This window comes from Homalodisca vitripennis, chromosome 1 (genome assembly GCF_021130785.1).
Source record: "Homalodisca vitripennis isolate AUS2020 chromosome 1, UT_GWSS_2.1, whole genome shotgun sequence".
Classification (NCBI taxonomy): domain Eukaryota; kingdom Metazoa; phylum Arthropoda; class Insecta; order Hemiptera; family Cicadellidae; genus Homalodisca; species Homalodisca vitripennis.
Window position 1 is genome coordinate 58,131,869 of NC_060207.1, and position 18,058 is coordinate 58,149,926.

Below are 18,058 nucleotides of genomic sequence, written 5' to 3' on the forward strand. Positions count from 1 at the left end.
TGGTGTCCACCTCAGGCTGTACCTATTCTTCCCTTAAGTCTGCTTATTAAGTTTTCAGTGCAGCTATGAACCACTTGGATCAATGATCAGAGGAGGACCAACGAGATGAACAGTATATTTGAAGTAAAATATTGAATTTACCTCATGAATTTTTTGTAGAATTTTTTTTATAGTGTAATGGCTGATTACTTCTTTTACAATTCACGGTTTTATAAAACTGAGCTTACTTTAAATATTATTTTTTTTTTCACATTAAATTAGTTTACTTAGAAATGGAATTTATTATTTGTACTAATTAATTAATAGAGATTAAGAAACATAAAGACTATTAATCTAAATTAGTTATAATATGGCATACTTAGAAAATTAAAGCATTTAGTTAGTCAAAAATTCAGCATACATACAAAGTCAAGGAAGATACAATACTGGAAGATAAGGAAGAGAAAGGTAACAATCATAACTAAAATCTCATCAGTACGATACTCTCATATCTCTCTCTCTGCAGTCCCAGAGTAACAGCTGTTGTTTTCATTAACTCTAACAAACAACTCTCTTATCTTAATTGTTTGGCAGATTTACAAATACATTACTTCATAACCTCTTTTCTAAAAAAAGAATTGGACAACAAAGTAATAGGAATTAAAACAAAAATTTTGTTATTACTTTAAAAAGACAAATGTAGGTTTGATAGAGATCAACCACAAAATAAAATAGATCAAAATAAGCCTAAGCCTTTAAGAGTTGGCTGTCATGAACAGGCTTTGAGTTTTATCCTATAAGAAACAATGTTTGACTTTAACCCTCTAAGTGGCAAGCGACGTCTGAGACGTTCTATTTACGCCGCCGTGACGTGGCAAGCGACGTCTTAGAAGTCGCTTCACATTGCCGCTTATTGCTAGGCAACCGATAATTATTTTTACGCCTAGTTTGCACAGTTGCGTTCACCACTAAATTTCAAATACATTTCATATAGTATCATCAACATCACAATGAAATAATCAATGGTACTAACTGAAATAATCCTAAGTTTTCTCCAGCGGTTATTTTTACAGACAATTATTACACAAAACTTCCATTGGCCCGTGAGTTGCTAAGTAAAAACACTTTTATAACAGGAACAATTAATAAAAACTCCAAAGAACTTGCTAAAAGTATTGTTAGTGCTAATTTAGGGGTACAAGAGAGCATTTACTACAGGCAGGATGACATTCTTTTGGTAAAATACAAACAAAAAAAACAAGAAAACCTGTTATACTGTTGACAATTGGCTGTCACGCAGAAGATGAATTGGTTACGAGCAAAAGTTTATTGGTGTCCAGGGTGTAACTGCGGTATTCACCCTCTTTGTTACCCTAAACTCCAGCAATTTTATAGGCCTTACACAACAGGGAGGAAAATGCAAGCAACTTCTAGCGATTCTGACTAGAAAAAGTGTTTTTTCTAGATTCAGTTTTTCCCATATAACTTTTTCAGTGTTGTAAATAGAAAAAATATTATTGAAGGTTTTTTGTTTAGAATTAAATTGTGAATAAAGGTTGCATTTAACATAATCTCCTAGGAATGATATTTTTAAAGTTACAGAACGTAAAAATGAAAAGTTTGGTGGAGAAAAAAACGTTTTTTCGAACATTTGTGTGGATATCATAAAAAAAGGTTAAGGTATGTAAAAAATAACTATACTATGTTAATCTGTAGTTTATTACGAAAAAATTGATATATAACAAGCATTGCTCATATTAGAATTTGCATTTTATTTTTCAATTATAAGATAGTCCTGCTTGACTCTGAAAAATAGCCCGCCATTCCAGCAACATATTACTGCCACTTAGAGAGTTAAACACCTTTATGCCATTATGTTTGGTTCCATAGTTGTGGGAGGTGTTCTACATTTAAGATATGATTAATATGCTATTAAACTCATACAAACAACTATAAAACAAATAGCTATAAAAGTATTGAAAAATCTAAAAAGCATTTGCATGCATTTTTACTATCTTTAAAATGAAACATGTCCCATAATTCTGCATTCTTACTTTAGGCTGTAATAGTGTTCGAAGCTGAACATTGTTTTTAATGATCTACAATCAAGGTGGCTGCCCATACAGCCATATCTTAATCTTTGAAAGTGAACTACAGAAAAAATATAAACAATGTCTGCTACAGAATTATTACTAGTGGAATTGTTTTTCTCACATTTTCTTAATTAGAAAGATATATAGTTGCTAAATCAAGTAAAATGTATATTTTTTAAAATTCTTTATCACCTTCACTAGAGAATTCGTTTGGTGCACGTGCTTGTATGTTGTTTTATTTATCATTTACATGGATGGCAGCAGTTTCGTTTGGATATTGCATTGTGCTAAAATTAATCACTTTAAGTTTTATGTCAATCTTGTTGTCAAAGAGATTCCTCATCAATATTTATACTAATCATTCATTGGTGGGACATTTATAATGTGCAATAGGATTAAAATATTCAATAGAATTTTAAGTAAAATTTATATTTCTTTAAATAGAAACAGTCATTGTGAATATATCAGTTTGTCTCTCCAAGTAAAGGTAATTTTCAATGATTATCTCAATAGCAAAGTGTTAAGTTATAAAAATCAACACTAAACCTATTACTTTTTAACGATAAAAAAAATATATGCTATAAAAATGATGATAAATTAGAAGAACGCATACACAACAAAGTTATTAATACAACAAGTTAACACAAAAATTATTAATCAATATTTACTTATTATACATTACACTAAATATAGAGAAATGTTGTGTTAAACAAATTTACATGATGAAAATTTTAAAATATAAAGAATGCATCAGAGATTAAAATTCCTTTTAAGGAAAATAAATACCAAACTGGCCCCATCTGGAGGAGTTTACAGACACACACACGAGGAACGTTAAGTGGATACCAAAATAGAAATGAACCATATCGTAGGAAATGTCCAAGTTGGCTGGGTAAACAGATTTGATTAGCTGCGGGCGAAGGCGGCTCTATAGATAGTAGCAGAGACACCTGACTGTGGTGGTACTGCGACTGTACAAGTGTCGACACAAACACACCACCACATCACTGTCACTGTCACTGTCAGCTGTTACATGTTGAGCACTTCCAACTGTTGTCAAACTCGCAATCATTTAAATTTCTGGAGGAAGTACACAAGACAAAACCTTACAACACGTTAACAAATCTTGTATATAAAACTTGTTCCAAGTTTTCCTTTTGTTAAGTTCATCCATGTATTAATTTGTTTTACATTATGTCTAAAATTTTTTTTACATTAAAATAAATTACAATCCTTTCAAGATTCAACAACTTTAAGCTATAGAAAACTTCATGACCAGTAAGAGAAATTGACATTTTTAATGGGTATAATTGATAAATGCCTAAATAATTATTTAATTATTCCATTTAATTAAATAATTCATTATTAAATAGAATAATTAATTAAGATAGAACACTAATTATATTTAATTTAGTAAAACAGTTGATTTTCCCTTATTCGTTTATTCTACCACCAAGCAATGTGAGACTGAGTACACTCTCTAACACTCAATGACTTGTATATCATACAGTACTGCAATATATTATAACTATTTATAAACAGCTGTTTGATTAAAACTAAAAATAACTACAGTACACTACAACTAGACATTATAACAATTATAATGTCTTTATAGCATTTATGATAGACATTTATTTTTAAAACCTAACAAAAGCAGTACTGTATTTTATCTTTTGGCTAATATTATATTTCTGTAAGCTTCAGAGAGTTTTGGATTTATTACATACAGCGTTTTGGGTACAATTATTAATGAATGGTTGATAAAACAGTATCACAGCAGACTTTACAACTATTCTACATTTTAGCATAGTTGCCAAATATTATTACTAAATAAAATAAATAATGATTAAACTATTATTTTAACTATGATTTTATTGAATACTGAGATTTTTTTCAATACTCTTAATATCGTTAATGACGCTGTGTTATCTCCAGTTTAACATTCTTTCTTTGGTCTTCATTTTAGCACATGCAAGCTTTAACAATCACTTGGAACTACCAGCAAAGGGGTATTTCACAAACAAACAAGACTATTTGGACAAGTTAGCCAATTAAAAAAGACCAAAGGCGCCACATGAAACATTACAATAGCCAACTGCACCACAACTTTCCAAGAAACCACTTGGTTAACGGGAACTCCTGGTTTAGAGCATGAGAAAGTACTAAAAGGAATGGGGCAATCAATTGGTGAGCCAAGCTGGCTAGCAGTATTGGGGAGCTATTGTTAGCAGGTGGCTCACCACTCTCTTGACAGAACTGGGAGCAAAATCCACACACAGATGTCAACTTCAAATTACACTTCTGAAATAGCTTGCTTGGAATTTTGTTTGGAGTATTTCTGTCTAAACTGATGTTCTGGTAAAATTTATCACTACTTTTTCTACGATTTGGCAGATCAGAGGCAAAATAAATTCTTTTAGAAAGTAAAGGTGTTAATATTAATATACTCCAAATCACTAAAGTAAATGAAGTGGATTGTTTCAACTTTTAAAAATCTCATCTGCCATGTATCTGCTCATGTGCCCATCTGGTCACATATTCCAGTGACCTTTATGAAATATAAATTAAATGAAATAATGAAAATGATAGGAATCAGCTATACTGGTCTATTTTCAGTGTATTCTCAGTCAAAAGATTCTAGTTGATGGCACAAGAATGTTAGAAATAAAACTTTTAACCACATTTCATAATTCACATGTGAGACAAAACTGAATGCAGTAAATCGTTGAAGCATGGAAAGTAAACATGATTCTTGTGTGAACTTTAAGTAAACAATTATTTTTTCAAAGAGGACCTCAAAACAAGTAATATGCGTTATCTTAACTTTAATGAATTTAAATTTGACAAAAAAAAAAAAAACTGGAACTTGACTTTTGGATAAAATAACACAGCTTGAGTCAAAATAAAAGTCAGATTTGTGTACTCAAAACTGGTAATATTATTCTTAACAACCTATCTTTTACCCACCAGTTATATTAGTTAGACATGTTAACAATGTTTATTATGAACTATTTCTGAGAATCTTTGTTATAGTGCACACCTATCTGGCATAATCAAGAGCATCTACCTACCCCAGGAGGATTCACTTGTGTTTGGTTGGTTTATACCAGCCAGTACAACCTATACTGGGTACAGCAAAAACCGATGTGTCACTTAAATCTGGGTAATCCAAATAAATGTCTAGGAGTGGTACATTACTAACCACAAATGTTGATATATTCAGGTAAAAAGAGCTGGTCAAAAGGTCAAGATTAGTATGGTGGATGACTGTTGGAGTGGGAAGGGCATGCTTAATGTTAAAGGTTTTAATGACTAAACATAAAGGAGTTTTGACTAGAATAGAGTGTATTATTGGAATAATGTGGTAACCAACACCTCCGTCTGTCTAGGCAACAGTTGACAAAATTTTTATTATAAGAGATTTTACTATTAAACACAAAAAATTATTAATTTACTTCCAATGTGTCAAGAAACAAAAGTTATAAAAAGTGCATATTAATTAAACTCGACTATTTGAAAAATAAAGGGAGCTCTAAAATAGTACGGATGTAATAGGAGAAATAAAGTGCAGAAGACTCCGTTGGGCAGGCCATGTTTTGAGAAGAGAAGAGAAATGCAAACTGAGGAGGGTAATGTACGGTAACCCAGAAGGAAGACGACCCCGTGGGAGACCGAAAGTGAGATGGTGGAACCAGGTGAAGGCTGATATGGAGAAGGTGGGCGCTTCAGAGGAAGATGCGGAGGACCGTTCAAGATGGAGGAGCTTTGTTGGTGCGGCTAAATATCACCTCCGATATAAATGGCCCTGGGAGTAAGAGTAAGTATTTGAAAAATATGATTAATAGTATAAAATTTCCATTATTAGAGAATGAAATGTGCAATGTTAGTGCTGAGCTCAATACCCCACAACATTCACATCACTATTCTGGATGCACATCCTGTTGAAACGGAGGTTTGTTCATTATTTGAAATAACAATAAAAAGGATTAACAGTTTACTTTAAATATATTGGTTGATAAAAAACAGTGGGGAAGTATTCTGAAATATGATTAAATAAGTGAAAATAAACAAAAGAGTTACTCCAACACCATTGTATATTACACTCCTTTTAACATGTCTGTTTGTACTACTACAAATTTTAAAATATAATTCAGAAATGGTCAGTAATGACATTGTAATTTTACGTGTGTTTGTATGTCTTTTTAAGATGTTGCTTTCTGCTAAAAGAAAAATCTATAATTAGTAGTTTTAAAACAACAGCCTTTTCATAATTTTAAAGCAAATTTTCACAAAAACCGACAAGAGAAAAAATTGTCACAACACAAAAGATAAGCTTGGGATAAAACAAATATTTTAATACCTTAACATTTTATAAACGGATGATAAAAATGTGTAAGTAAATGTAAATGTGTGTTTAGTACTCTTGTAAAATCCAATTCTGTCAATAATTCTTTTCATTTCACCAATTCTCATGAAATTGTACAAGTCTGCCATTTTCAAACAGACTTGAACATAGCAAAATAGATATAACTTTTTGGTTTCATAATAGATATTTTTCTTAGCAGAAAGTAACATCCTAATAAGGCATAACAAAAATGCAAAATTACAACGCTACAAATTTAACCAAATGTGTTATGACGGTTTCAATTAAAAATACAGACTAAGCAAAAACGACCATACTGTTAAAGTAATAGTTTCTTTTCACCTATTTAACCATATTCCAAAAATATTTTCCCACTTTTTTGAATATCCAGTATAGAAAACTGACCTTTTTCTGTAACAAAATAAACTTATCACATCATAAAATTGCAGATTAAGATTCAATGCTGCATAAATTACTTATGTACCTGCTAAAAGCGTAGCAAAGTAAAGCACCATAGTAAAGCAAGAGGTCTCAGATTGGATACTCAGGGATATAATACAATAAAGATTTTCAAATGGCTTTGGACCATTTCCCTTTAGGACCGTTTAGTGTAATATTGGTGTAGAAAGACCCCCCTTAAAAAATAGATGCTTATAATATATTTTAAAATAAAATAAAATGCTTGAAATCATTGATGGTTAACAATGAATTCGAGACTTCACCAAAGAATTGTCCTCAGAAGGAAAAACCCACAACCAAAAAGATGTAAAATAAATTGTAGTAAATGCTCTAAATTTTGTACTACATAAAGGGAATTTACTATTCAACATGACACAAGGTTTACCAATGTCAGTATTATGACACAAGTCCACATATGCTGAACATTTTAGTGATGAAATTCACATTTTTAGCTACATTAACAACATCAATTTTAATTTGATATAAATGAGGAATATTTTTACAAGGTTATAATGTTGAACCTAGAAACAATAACTTTTAAAGCAAAACTATTTTACATTCAAAAGCTTTCGTTGAAAGTTAAGGAACATGTAAAGATTCTATTTGAGTGTACTAATCTGTCTACACCTCTTCTTTCCCTTGGCACAATATCAACACTAGTTCCAGATACTTCCCCTCCATCCATTACATTCATCTCTCCAGCTACCATTCTTTGTTTGCATTCATATCAACATTTTAATGTTTAGAACACCATTTGTTTTATAAACAAGTGCTTCTAAATCTGATTGGTAAGGTAAAGTGACATAGATAGTTGAATTCCATGGTCGTCTTATTTGCAGTAGGATATAATGGTTAAGTTAAATGCATTTGTAATTATGGCTTGTACATAAAGTAAGTAATATTAAAATGAAGTATTAAACAACAATTTTTTACGTTAAAGATCATACCTTAACCCTTTGAATGCCAGCGTCCAAGTTTACCAGATGTTCAGGAAAAAGATCGCTAAAAATTAAATATTTTATATTTTAAAACTAATATATTAAATGTTTGTGAAGAACTGTTAAATATATACTCAAAATAAATTGATACAGTACACTTCCGATCGATTGACTTTAACGAAAATCAATCTAGAACTCACATATAAACATTTTTGGTTGACATGGCTAACGAAAACAATGTGACATTAGTTTCTTAAAAAATGTATAACTCACTCATTATTGAAGATAATTATATACATTTTTCAAGATTTATAGACAAATGAATACCCTTTCCAGTGATATGAACAAAGAGATATGTATTTTTTGGTAATGATAATTTGGTTGAAAATGAAATTTAAATAAATTCTGGAATTTTTTAGGAAGTCCATTTTAGGTATTTCTAAGTTTAATTTTATGGTAAATTTGTTATTTTATGTTAATTATGCAGAGTTTTCAGAGAAAAATAAAAAAAATTATGTGATAGCTTATTAAATAAACAAACTGTGAAGTTTTTACTGAAACCTTGCAAATGCCTTCAAAAGGGCACATTTAGGTGCACCCTCTAGAAAAATACCTGGCACTTTTCAGTACACCCACTCAATAAATGTTTGGCACTCAAAGGGTTAAACCTCTTTCACAATTATTCAGGCTCTTATTATAGTGAACGACCAACTCGTATACATATTTCTCAAACAAATATCCTGCCAGTGAAGAAAGCCGTAATTCCACAGTCACAAAATCACGATTAGCACCAATTTTGCAGTTCATGTGCAGAAACAAGTGGTAGTCAAACGTGCCAACTGTCGAGTAGACACTGCTGCACTGCTGCTGCTGCGTACTGTGGTAGTGTGTGCTGATATCACTAGCAGCATCGAGCTGAGCACAGTCATACCTCCACACTATTACTTGACTCAACACTCCTCTTTATTTGTTTTGAATTGTACACCAAAATTTTGCACCATTATATCTATAAAAACTATATGTGTTCATAAGAATAAGAACTAAACAATATCAAATGGACTATGGAAATTATTTAATGTAGTTTCTAGTGATAAATGTTTATATGGGAAAAGGGCTCCTAAGTTGAAGATCAGAATCAAATGACAGATTTACTAAAAGAGAACTGTGCACATCCTATAGATTAGCAACAGTAGTAAAGTGCTTCCTTGAAAAGAATAAAAATGATGGTGCTAGCAGAAAAATATCAGCAACATTTCTTAATTTGCTCTCTCTATTGTACTCTCCTTTCTAACAGTTAATAATGACGTCCAATCACACAAAATGGTGAATAATAATAATGACCAGCAGATGATCAATCAATTGGAAGAGATATTATGATATAAACTTAAAATAACTCTACTGAATCAAAATATTTATGTTCCTAATTTATACCTTTTTTAAAATTAATTATCTAACACTATGAAAATAAATTTTGAATTTCAAAGATTGCTATGAATTTCTAGAAAATTGGACATAGATGCAGTATGTTTAGAACTCTTACATTATACTGCCTAATAATGCCTGGATTCCTTCAATCATAACAAGACTACCAATTTAATATTTCCTGATATGGTTTTATCCTACAAGTCTGCCCTTGTAGGACTATTTGGAGTGTCATTTTGCATCTCCAGCAACAAAATTAATTTCGTACCACTTTTGCTCAATGTGGAGAGACTCTCACAATGTATAATACATTAAAACTTTTGCCTCAAGACAACAAAATGGTCAACTCAGTGCCCTTTCTGGTGTCAAACAAACAGTAATCTTCCAACAACAAAAGTTACTCAACTTAAACTTTAACCCCTTTGTCATTCTTTTATAATTTTCTCAATTTCCTTATAATTATCAATTGTTCTAGTTTTGGTGGAGGTTAAAATTAACGGGTATCAAAAGGACCCTACAACTGATAATAAGACACTTCCAGAATAGTACATGGGGTTTTCTCCTTGCGTAGAATAGTTTTCAAATATTTTTCAAAAAATATATGCTGAATGTTAAGTAATAAGAATTATAAAATAATTTGTTGTTACAAACCAGGGACAAATTTAAAATAATAAAAATATGCACTTACTAGAGTATTGTGCTTTTTATTTGCACATAAATGGACAAATGTGTATTATAAATTGTTTTTTTCTAACTTTCACTCAATGTAACTTTCACATGTCTTGAGATAGTAAAATACGGTAAATGTACAAAATATACACAGTTTTGTAGTGAATAAAAATATTACAACATATATATACACTTATTTACAACATAAAAAAGTTTTTTGATGAAAATATAAAGTATGCACTACTTTTTTGACAGTACTCGTTATCCATATTGGTGTTTGATGAATTCTTTGGGCAAGAGGGGTATCAGATAATGATGAATTGTTGTCAGTGTCATTATCAATTTGTTCACAACCCAACTCATATTCCACTGGTTCATAATCATCTACACTACCTGATAACAAATCTGACACAGAAATATCATCATGCACTTCATTTGCCGATATGTACTATGCAACACATATCACACATATCGATATGTCTATGGATTTGTTGTTTGTTTGTGATTTGACTTTCATCATCAGAATTTATATTTTCATCATCCAGTAATTCATGTATATCATTTGAACAACAAGGATTGCCTATTTCTCAACATAACAATCAACCATAACCTAACATAACCTACATAATAACCTAGTAAAAGTAGCAACAAAGAACGTCAAGATCGTGCATCGCGTCACCAGCTGCATAGTCTGTCAGCTGTAAGCCAAGTGGACTTTGGATCGATATCAGCTGGCAACGAGTAACATTAGTAATATAAACTATATAAAATTAATTAGTATTTATGAGTAGAGGTTTCGAATGGTGCAATTTATGTTTTTATAACAAACGGTTTCGATGTAATAGCGGAAAGTTGACCGACGGCAGATATATTTTTTTAACTCGACATACTAAAAAAAATATCAGGCACATACAAAGAGGTTATGTCAGCATCAGGCAATCACATAAAGACAAGATTATTTGTCAAAAATTGGCTACTTTCAGTCTCTTTATCTGTATATGACTGATGGTTTTTAATGTATAAAGACAAATCAATGAATACAACCACGAATAAAGTTGTATGTTTACACAATGCAAATTAGCATCTCAGTTCCTCGACTGTTATTATACTTGTTTCAAAGGTATTCCTGATTTCACATACAGGCAAATATATTTATATTTTTAAAACTGGTTTCCTATTTCTAGATATATTTTAACATGACAATCAATTTATCTCGAAGTATTACTATTTATTTGTACTCATTTCTTAACCCTTAAAGCATGGTATACAAGAATATCCATATCTTATTTTACTTTATTGTGTACATTGTAATTGAAGGAATTGCTACGAATGTGTAATGTATTGAATTATGACCGTCAGTAAACAAATCGGATAAAACCAGCGCTATTCTTTTATCAAGTTTCGTTTCAAGAGACAAGGTGCGGGTTGTGGATGACTGTCCACAGAAGATATAGAAAATATATACAACTTTGCAAAAACAGAATTTTGTTAAAATCTCTAAATACACACTAATTGAAAAAATTGTGAAGCCTACCATTTGTTATACTTAGACGTTTAACGTAAAATAACCGTTACCGATTACGGATTTTTGCCATTATTATTGAATAATTCAACGGCAAATAAAACTGCCCGAAAAACGCTGATGTTGTGAAAGTGTTAATATTATTAATTGATCCTTAGCACTCACATAATGATTTTCATTGGAAAATTATGAAAAATTAATTCGGTACCTGAGGGCAAAAATATTTGAATTCTAATTGGTAGTTAATGAAGTAAAGTTCTTTTTGAACTTCGGTTTCTGAAGTTATTGCAGGACAAAATATTTAAAACCTGAATTTTTTAAAAGATTTTTATATTATTGTACATGTTTTATAGTATCATTGATGAATTGATAAAAGTTTTCATCATCTGGGTCAGCCATTTTTATAATTATTTTAATATAAACTGAAAAGAATTCACAGCAAACACAGATACAGTCACTATTTCAAAAAAAATACAACTCCTAATAGTCCAACATTAAACTTACATACTGAATAAAGCTTACATATTGGTCTCAAGAGTTGCACTGGCACTCTTCCAGTACGGAAAAACCCGTCAAACGCACCAGCGTACAGTCCAAAATGGCGGTCTGTAGCTACAAAAACCAGTTTTGGATCGATAACACTAAGCCAAGAGCAATGAATGGAGCGCAGCTGTTGTCTGACGTTCAGTAAACATTTAGTGCATTCTATCACTGGTTTTACAAGCTACAATTGACAAAAAAAATAACTTAAATTACAAGATTTTCCATTCAACGCGTTTGAGCAAATTTAACCATGAGATTTCCCATAATACTTGAGGTAAGAGTAAATACAAATTCTCCAAAGAAGTATGTGAAGATAATAATACTGTATGGCTAGTAGATATTAAACCTTTTAAATGTAAACTCAGGTCATTTTGTAAATTATCTTTCCACTTAAAATGTATTTTAAAGAAAAATTACATATTTAACCCTTTAAGTACCAACATTTTGTAAGTTATTTTTAACAGTACCTACAATTTTTATTCTCTTATAGAAAGATATATGCGAAAAAGACCACTATTAAAACACCTTTTAGGACAAAATATGTACAAAAACCTTAAATGTGGTAATATTTGTCATAACTTTATTTTTTTCATGTAGATGTTTGGATATAAACATACCTCATGGAGGAAAATTCTAGTATGGATAAATTTAAAACAATGTAATTATATTTTTAGGATACAAACCAAAAATAATTAACTCTGGAAAACCAATTCATTTTGATTATTATTTCATTTGAAAAACTACAATTTTCAAGTAGAAATTCTGAAATAACAAAATTACAATGAAACCAATGTTTTAATCACTCACTGGGAAAATGAGTGATTAAAATTCTTTTTGCAATATTTTTAAAACGTTAATAACAAAAAAAGTATAATAACATATAAGTACAATCTTAAGTTTGAAATTTTTTCGTAAATACATGACATTAGTTTGAGCGGGCATCTTGAAGGACAAAGAGAAACAAACAGAGGAGTCGTCAGCTGTTGCTTTGTAAACAAGCTGATGTAATACAGCACACTCATTTTAGTGAAGAATAATGTTACTAACAACACAAAAGATGTGAAAATTATGTAGTACCTCATTGTGTAATATGCTATTATTAAAACGTTGATTCTGTAAAATTATGCAATCCACAATTCTTAAGTTATTTTTGCATTCTTTAAAATTATGGGATCCACACTACGCTGAAAGTGTGAAATATATACAAGAAGTTTATATAAATTGTAGACTCTTATAACTGACAGTACAATGACTGACAGGTTGGCCACTAGTCTTTTTCGCAGAATCCATTGAGGCCGATAGCATCCTCAGCAGTCCTTAAGATAAAAAAAACACCAAAAATGACAGATCGGTCCTTAGTCCTCAAAGGGTTGAAACATTTTCCATAGAGTTTCCATGTTGAATAAACAACTGAACAACATTCTTATTCTTAGGAAAAGAGCTTTGAATAATAATAATAATAATAATAATAATAACCCAAAATTAGAGTTTGATATTGTTATGAGAGATTATTATCATTTAGCCTACTACTGAATGTTACAATCTTTACAATGTGTTGGTAAGCGCAAATCTCGAGAACAGCTGGACCAATTCGGTTAATTCTGTTTGTAAAATGTCCATTGAAATCCGAGGAAGGTTTTTATGAAGCAAAATATAAGAAAAGTTACCTAGAATATTTTGAAATTCTTAAAAAATGTAGCTTTTACGTTTCATAATCCAAATTAAACTGGCACTAAACAGCTGTTCACACCTTCAGTCTTATGTCGACAAATTGGCTGAAACATCTGTTTATATTTAAATTTGATCAAATATTAAGTAAACAGTGCTTGATTAGTAGTGCAATCCACATAGTAAATAAAAATTTTATGTCAAAATTTTACTCCAGATTGCGCCAGTGGTGAGTTTAAATCATCTAATGAACAAAGTTATGAATGTTTTCACATAAGTTACTTTAAACTGGTGGGCTTCCTTGACAATGTGATATGGCATTTTAACAGTGGCTTTTGGAAAAACAGAGAAATGAACACTAAAATGCATCAACGATTCATTCTTTCCCTGGCTACAGTCAAAAAAACAAGTGTAACACAAAACTTTAATAACGATTATTTTGGAATGTTGCATAACCTTAATAAGGATTTCCCCCTTATGCCGAAAGTACATAGGAAGTAGGTATTACTTCCCCTTGGCCGTAATAGGTGGTAATTATGTGTATATTTTCATCATCACAACAACAAAACAAACCACTATGTCCCTGGAAATATTTTAAACTGAAAATAGATTACAGATGCCGATAGTAGACAATTTTGACCAAAGTAGATTTCTGAGAACTGCATAACCGAACGTATCTAGAATTTGATCGTGGAAATATTGCAAGCTGAAATGTGACATAGTAAGTGAATTTTTTTAACCGAAGTAGGCTTCTCGGTCCTACATAAGTATATATTTTTTTCTTCGCCAGGACAAGGCAAACTCAACTATGGTACTGGAAATATCTTAGACCTGAAATATGTGATAAAGACTAGAATTAGATGCTTTTTGACCGAAGTAGGTTTCTGAGACCTGTGTATTTGTATTTTATTGATCAAAATAATAATGCAGGCTCAGCTGTGACACTGCAAATATAATTAATTAATTTGAACCAGAAATGCTCTTCCGCATGAAAAACATGATATAATAATTAAGTTACACTCTGATACCATTCACCATGAACTTAAATAATATCTACCTGATGTGTGTCTTAGTTAAAAAAAAAACAAAATAGGTGCCTTTTACTAAGTAATATAAGGACTTCGGTTCAGAAAATTGTGTGCGAAGCCGCGGGTAACAGCTGTAGTACTATAAGTTTTTTACTTTCTAGCTATCCAAATAAATAGGATGATGTTAAAAATCAGATCTTGTATCGTGTAAACTAATGGTCATAAAACTTAAACTTATAACAAGAATAAACACAAGAAATAAAATTATTTTAAACACACACATTTACAATTAAGAAACAAGTGCTCTAGCAGTCAGAACACACAATTTGCTTTAGCCAAGATGTATGTGATGGTAGGTTAGTTGTAACTGATGAGTCCATGCAATCTTGGGCTCTGCCCCAAGTGTGTTACTGGTGTCTCTACTATTATCATTGTTTATACAACGAGTTTGCCTTGCAGTTTGAATAATAAATTTCTTTCAGTTAATAATCTTTCAGTAGAGACATTTTAACACTCAATTTGCATGTATACAGTATATCTAATAAATTGTCTTCATTTTCAGAATTACTAAGTCTGTAGTGGACTAATAATAGTCACAGGACAAAATACACGAATTTGATAATTGTGACATTTGTAAGATTAAATGTGGAGACTGTCTGAATTACATAGGCAAACAGATTCTTTAAAATCTGTTTTAAAGAGCACCTGATAAAAACTTAACTCAGCAAAAATCCAACCGAGCCCAACTTTTAATCCAACCCAATTTTTGTCTTGTCACTGATTATATCATTTGTACAACAATTAACTTCAAAGGCCAAATATGAATTTTGTAAACATATCACAGTTGAAAAATAATTTTAAATATTTTGGTTATTTTTAGATAAGTAAAATATCAGAAAAGTTAATATGTGCCTGCATACTGTAGTGCTCCACTAGTTAGCTCAGGCTATTTGTGGCAATGACACACTAACACCGTTGCCTGGTCCACTAACTGCTAGTGTCACTTATATATAGCAACCCATGCTTCACTCACCTCCGTACTGTTGATGTGCACCTCCTCTCCATCCCCTCCACCTCCCCCAGTCATATCTTGTCTCTCTGGGTCAATCTCCTACAACAAAAACAATTATCATATGAAAAGTCTGTAGAATAACCATATTTAATGAACTTGCACAGTTCATATTACATTATACAGATTTTTGTGAATTAAGTGAAAGAAGTTATTTGATTTCAGTTCAATTTTTCTATATTTATGTACATGTATCACTGCTATGTATATTTTCAGATGACAGCTGATAGCAGTATATAGATTACCGATCTGTACAACATGTTTTTGTTGTACTTTGAGTAAAAAGTGTAGATAGATAACTAAGCTAACAAATTATTGTAAAGGAAAAATATTAATAACACGTAAAAATAAATATAAAAATAATCACTGAATGATGTCTGGAAAAATCCTGTATCCAACACAATCCTTCCATCTTCAATAACAAACTTCAAACAAAGAAATTATTGTAATTTTTAAATTAATATTTTGCTTTCACTAAGTATGTTCTATATTTAAGTTTATATACCTACCGGAAAAAATACTTTTTGAATAAAAATAAAATTTAAAAACGAGTATTTTTGAAATTATATATTTTTTAATGGGTATTATAAAGTAAATGCAGATACATCATACGGAAGAGGTTGAAGGAAATATGTGGCGATAATTTCAAAGAAATACATTAGGCCTACACATTTCCTAAAAAAAGTGTACCTGAATTTAAAATTTTAAAGTTCTCTGGAAATCAAGCCAAAAGAGATAATATTGTATTTATTCAGACAACACCATCCATCAATTTCAAGTCCATTAAGTTTCTGTTTATTGAATTACCTCCTCAGAGATTACAGTTTTGGTTCTGTTTAACGACTTACTCAGATCTTCCATGTATTCAAGCTTCCTCTTCTTAGTTATTGCTGCTACTTTGACATTTGTGGTTACCTTCTCAGCTTTTTTATTGACTTTATTTGCCACATTTAATCAAGCACCTTTAGCCCATGTACACAGTTTGCACCGGCCTCACTAAAGATTTCGTGCAACACCTTAATCCTACCTAAGTAACCAGAGTTGTAAGTTACTATAGAATCCCAAACTCCTAATTTTAACATTTCAAGTGTAACAAAAACTCGTTTTGGTACCCATAAAACTTTATTGAAATAACCATTTGGACTTTGTGTCTTTCAATGCAAGCATTTCTGGAGTAGTCTTGTTTGAAGAATCTCTGTAGATAGGCTTGATTTCTTTTACATACTTGCCAAAGAGTTAAGAAAAATATAGCCAACATCAAAAATGAAGCAAAAAATCACTATTTCAAAAGTTATATTGGTAAGAATAAAAAATTTAAAAATCAACAATGTGCTTTATGACGTTGTAAACGTTATTTGAGTTACTTATCAAATTTAAATATATACATATTCTTAACAACGAGGAAGAAAAAATGATAAAATAAAAAAACAATTATTTTGAAAAATTGACACCAGGTTCCCTTGAAAAATGGCAAAAGTTGGTTTGGAGACTACTTTATTTCAATGTATAAATTGAGAGTAGATTTTTTAATATTTGGAATTATATTTGAGATATAACTATCAATAGTTTATATTGCCTACATTATGTTCTCTCTTAAAAAAAAATTGAACACAACAACAAAGAGTTTTATTTTCCCCCAACACACTCACATCCATGTCAACATGTACAACACCAGTGGACCTTCTTTTGGGCCGCCGCCGCCGCTGTATCACAGCTTGTGTTGCTTGTGCATTCCTGATGTCATTCTCCTTGTCTTGTTCTGCAATAACATATTACAACTATATTGGTATTGAATATTGTTATCTGCCATTACTATGTTAACACGTTATTAGACTAAATATAAAAAGTGATCCTGCAGAGGAATAACATACTAATAATTTAAGCCAAAGCCTTTATAGAAATTGTTAAAAACTAACATAGTAACACTAACTAATTGTGATAACAGACACAGTAAAATAACAATTTTCAGGTATAATAACTTTCTCTAAGCGTTCAATGAGTAAAACATTATACATTAACTAACACCTAGTTATGAAATACAATAAAATTAGGTAAATCAGGTGAAACAGACGTAAAATTCAAAAAAAAAAAAAAAAAAAAACAGCCAAGAATCTTTTACAAAATACAATACTTTTAGAATGAAAGGTGTCTGAATCTTAGTCAGAAAGTTAATAAACTAATGCACGTTCAAATATTGACAACTTTGAAAGATTTTTACTATAATTTGTATATTAGTAAATTTTAACAAAAATTAAGTTAGGAAATAATAAAATGTATTTACAAATTTCATACTCTATTATGTGGA

General features: G+C 30.7%; 1 protein-coding gene across 8 annotated transcripts in view; it reads right to left on the reverse strand.

Moving 5' to 3' along the window:
- LOC124362207 (protein phosphatase 1 regulatory subunit 12A-like) overlaps positions 1-18,058 on the reverse strand; it is a 176,899-nt gene that overhangs the window by 28,777 nt on the left and 130,064 nt on the right. For all 8 annotated transcript variants that reach the window (XM_046816564.1, XM_046816573.1, XM_046816555.1 and 5 more), the window contains 2 exons: positions 17,403-17,512; positions 15,718-15,795 (listed from right to left, as the gene is read on the reverse strand). In XM_046816564.1, coding sequence (XP_046672520.1) covers positions 15,718-15,795; positions 17,403-17,512 — 188 coding nt within the window. The remainder of the gene's footprint in view (positions 1-15,717; positions 15,796-17,402; positions 17,513-18,058) is intronic.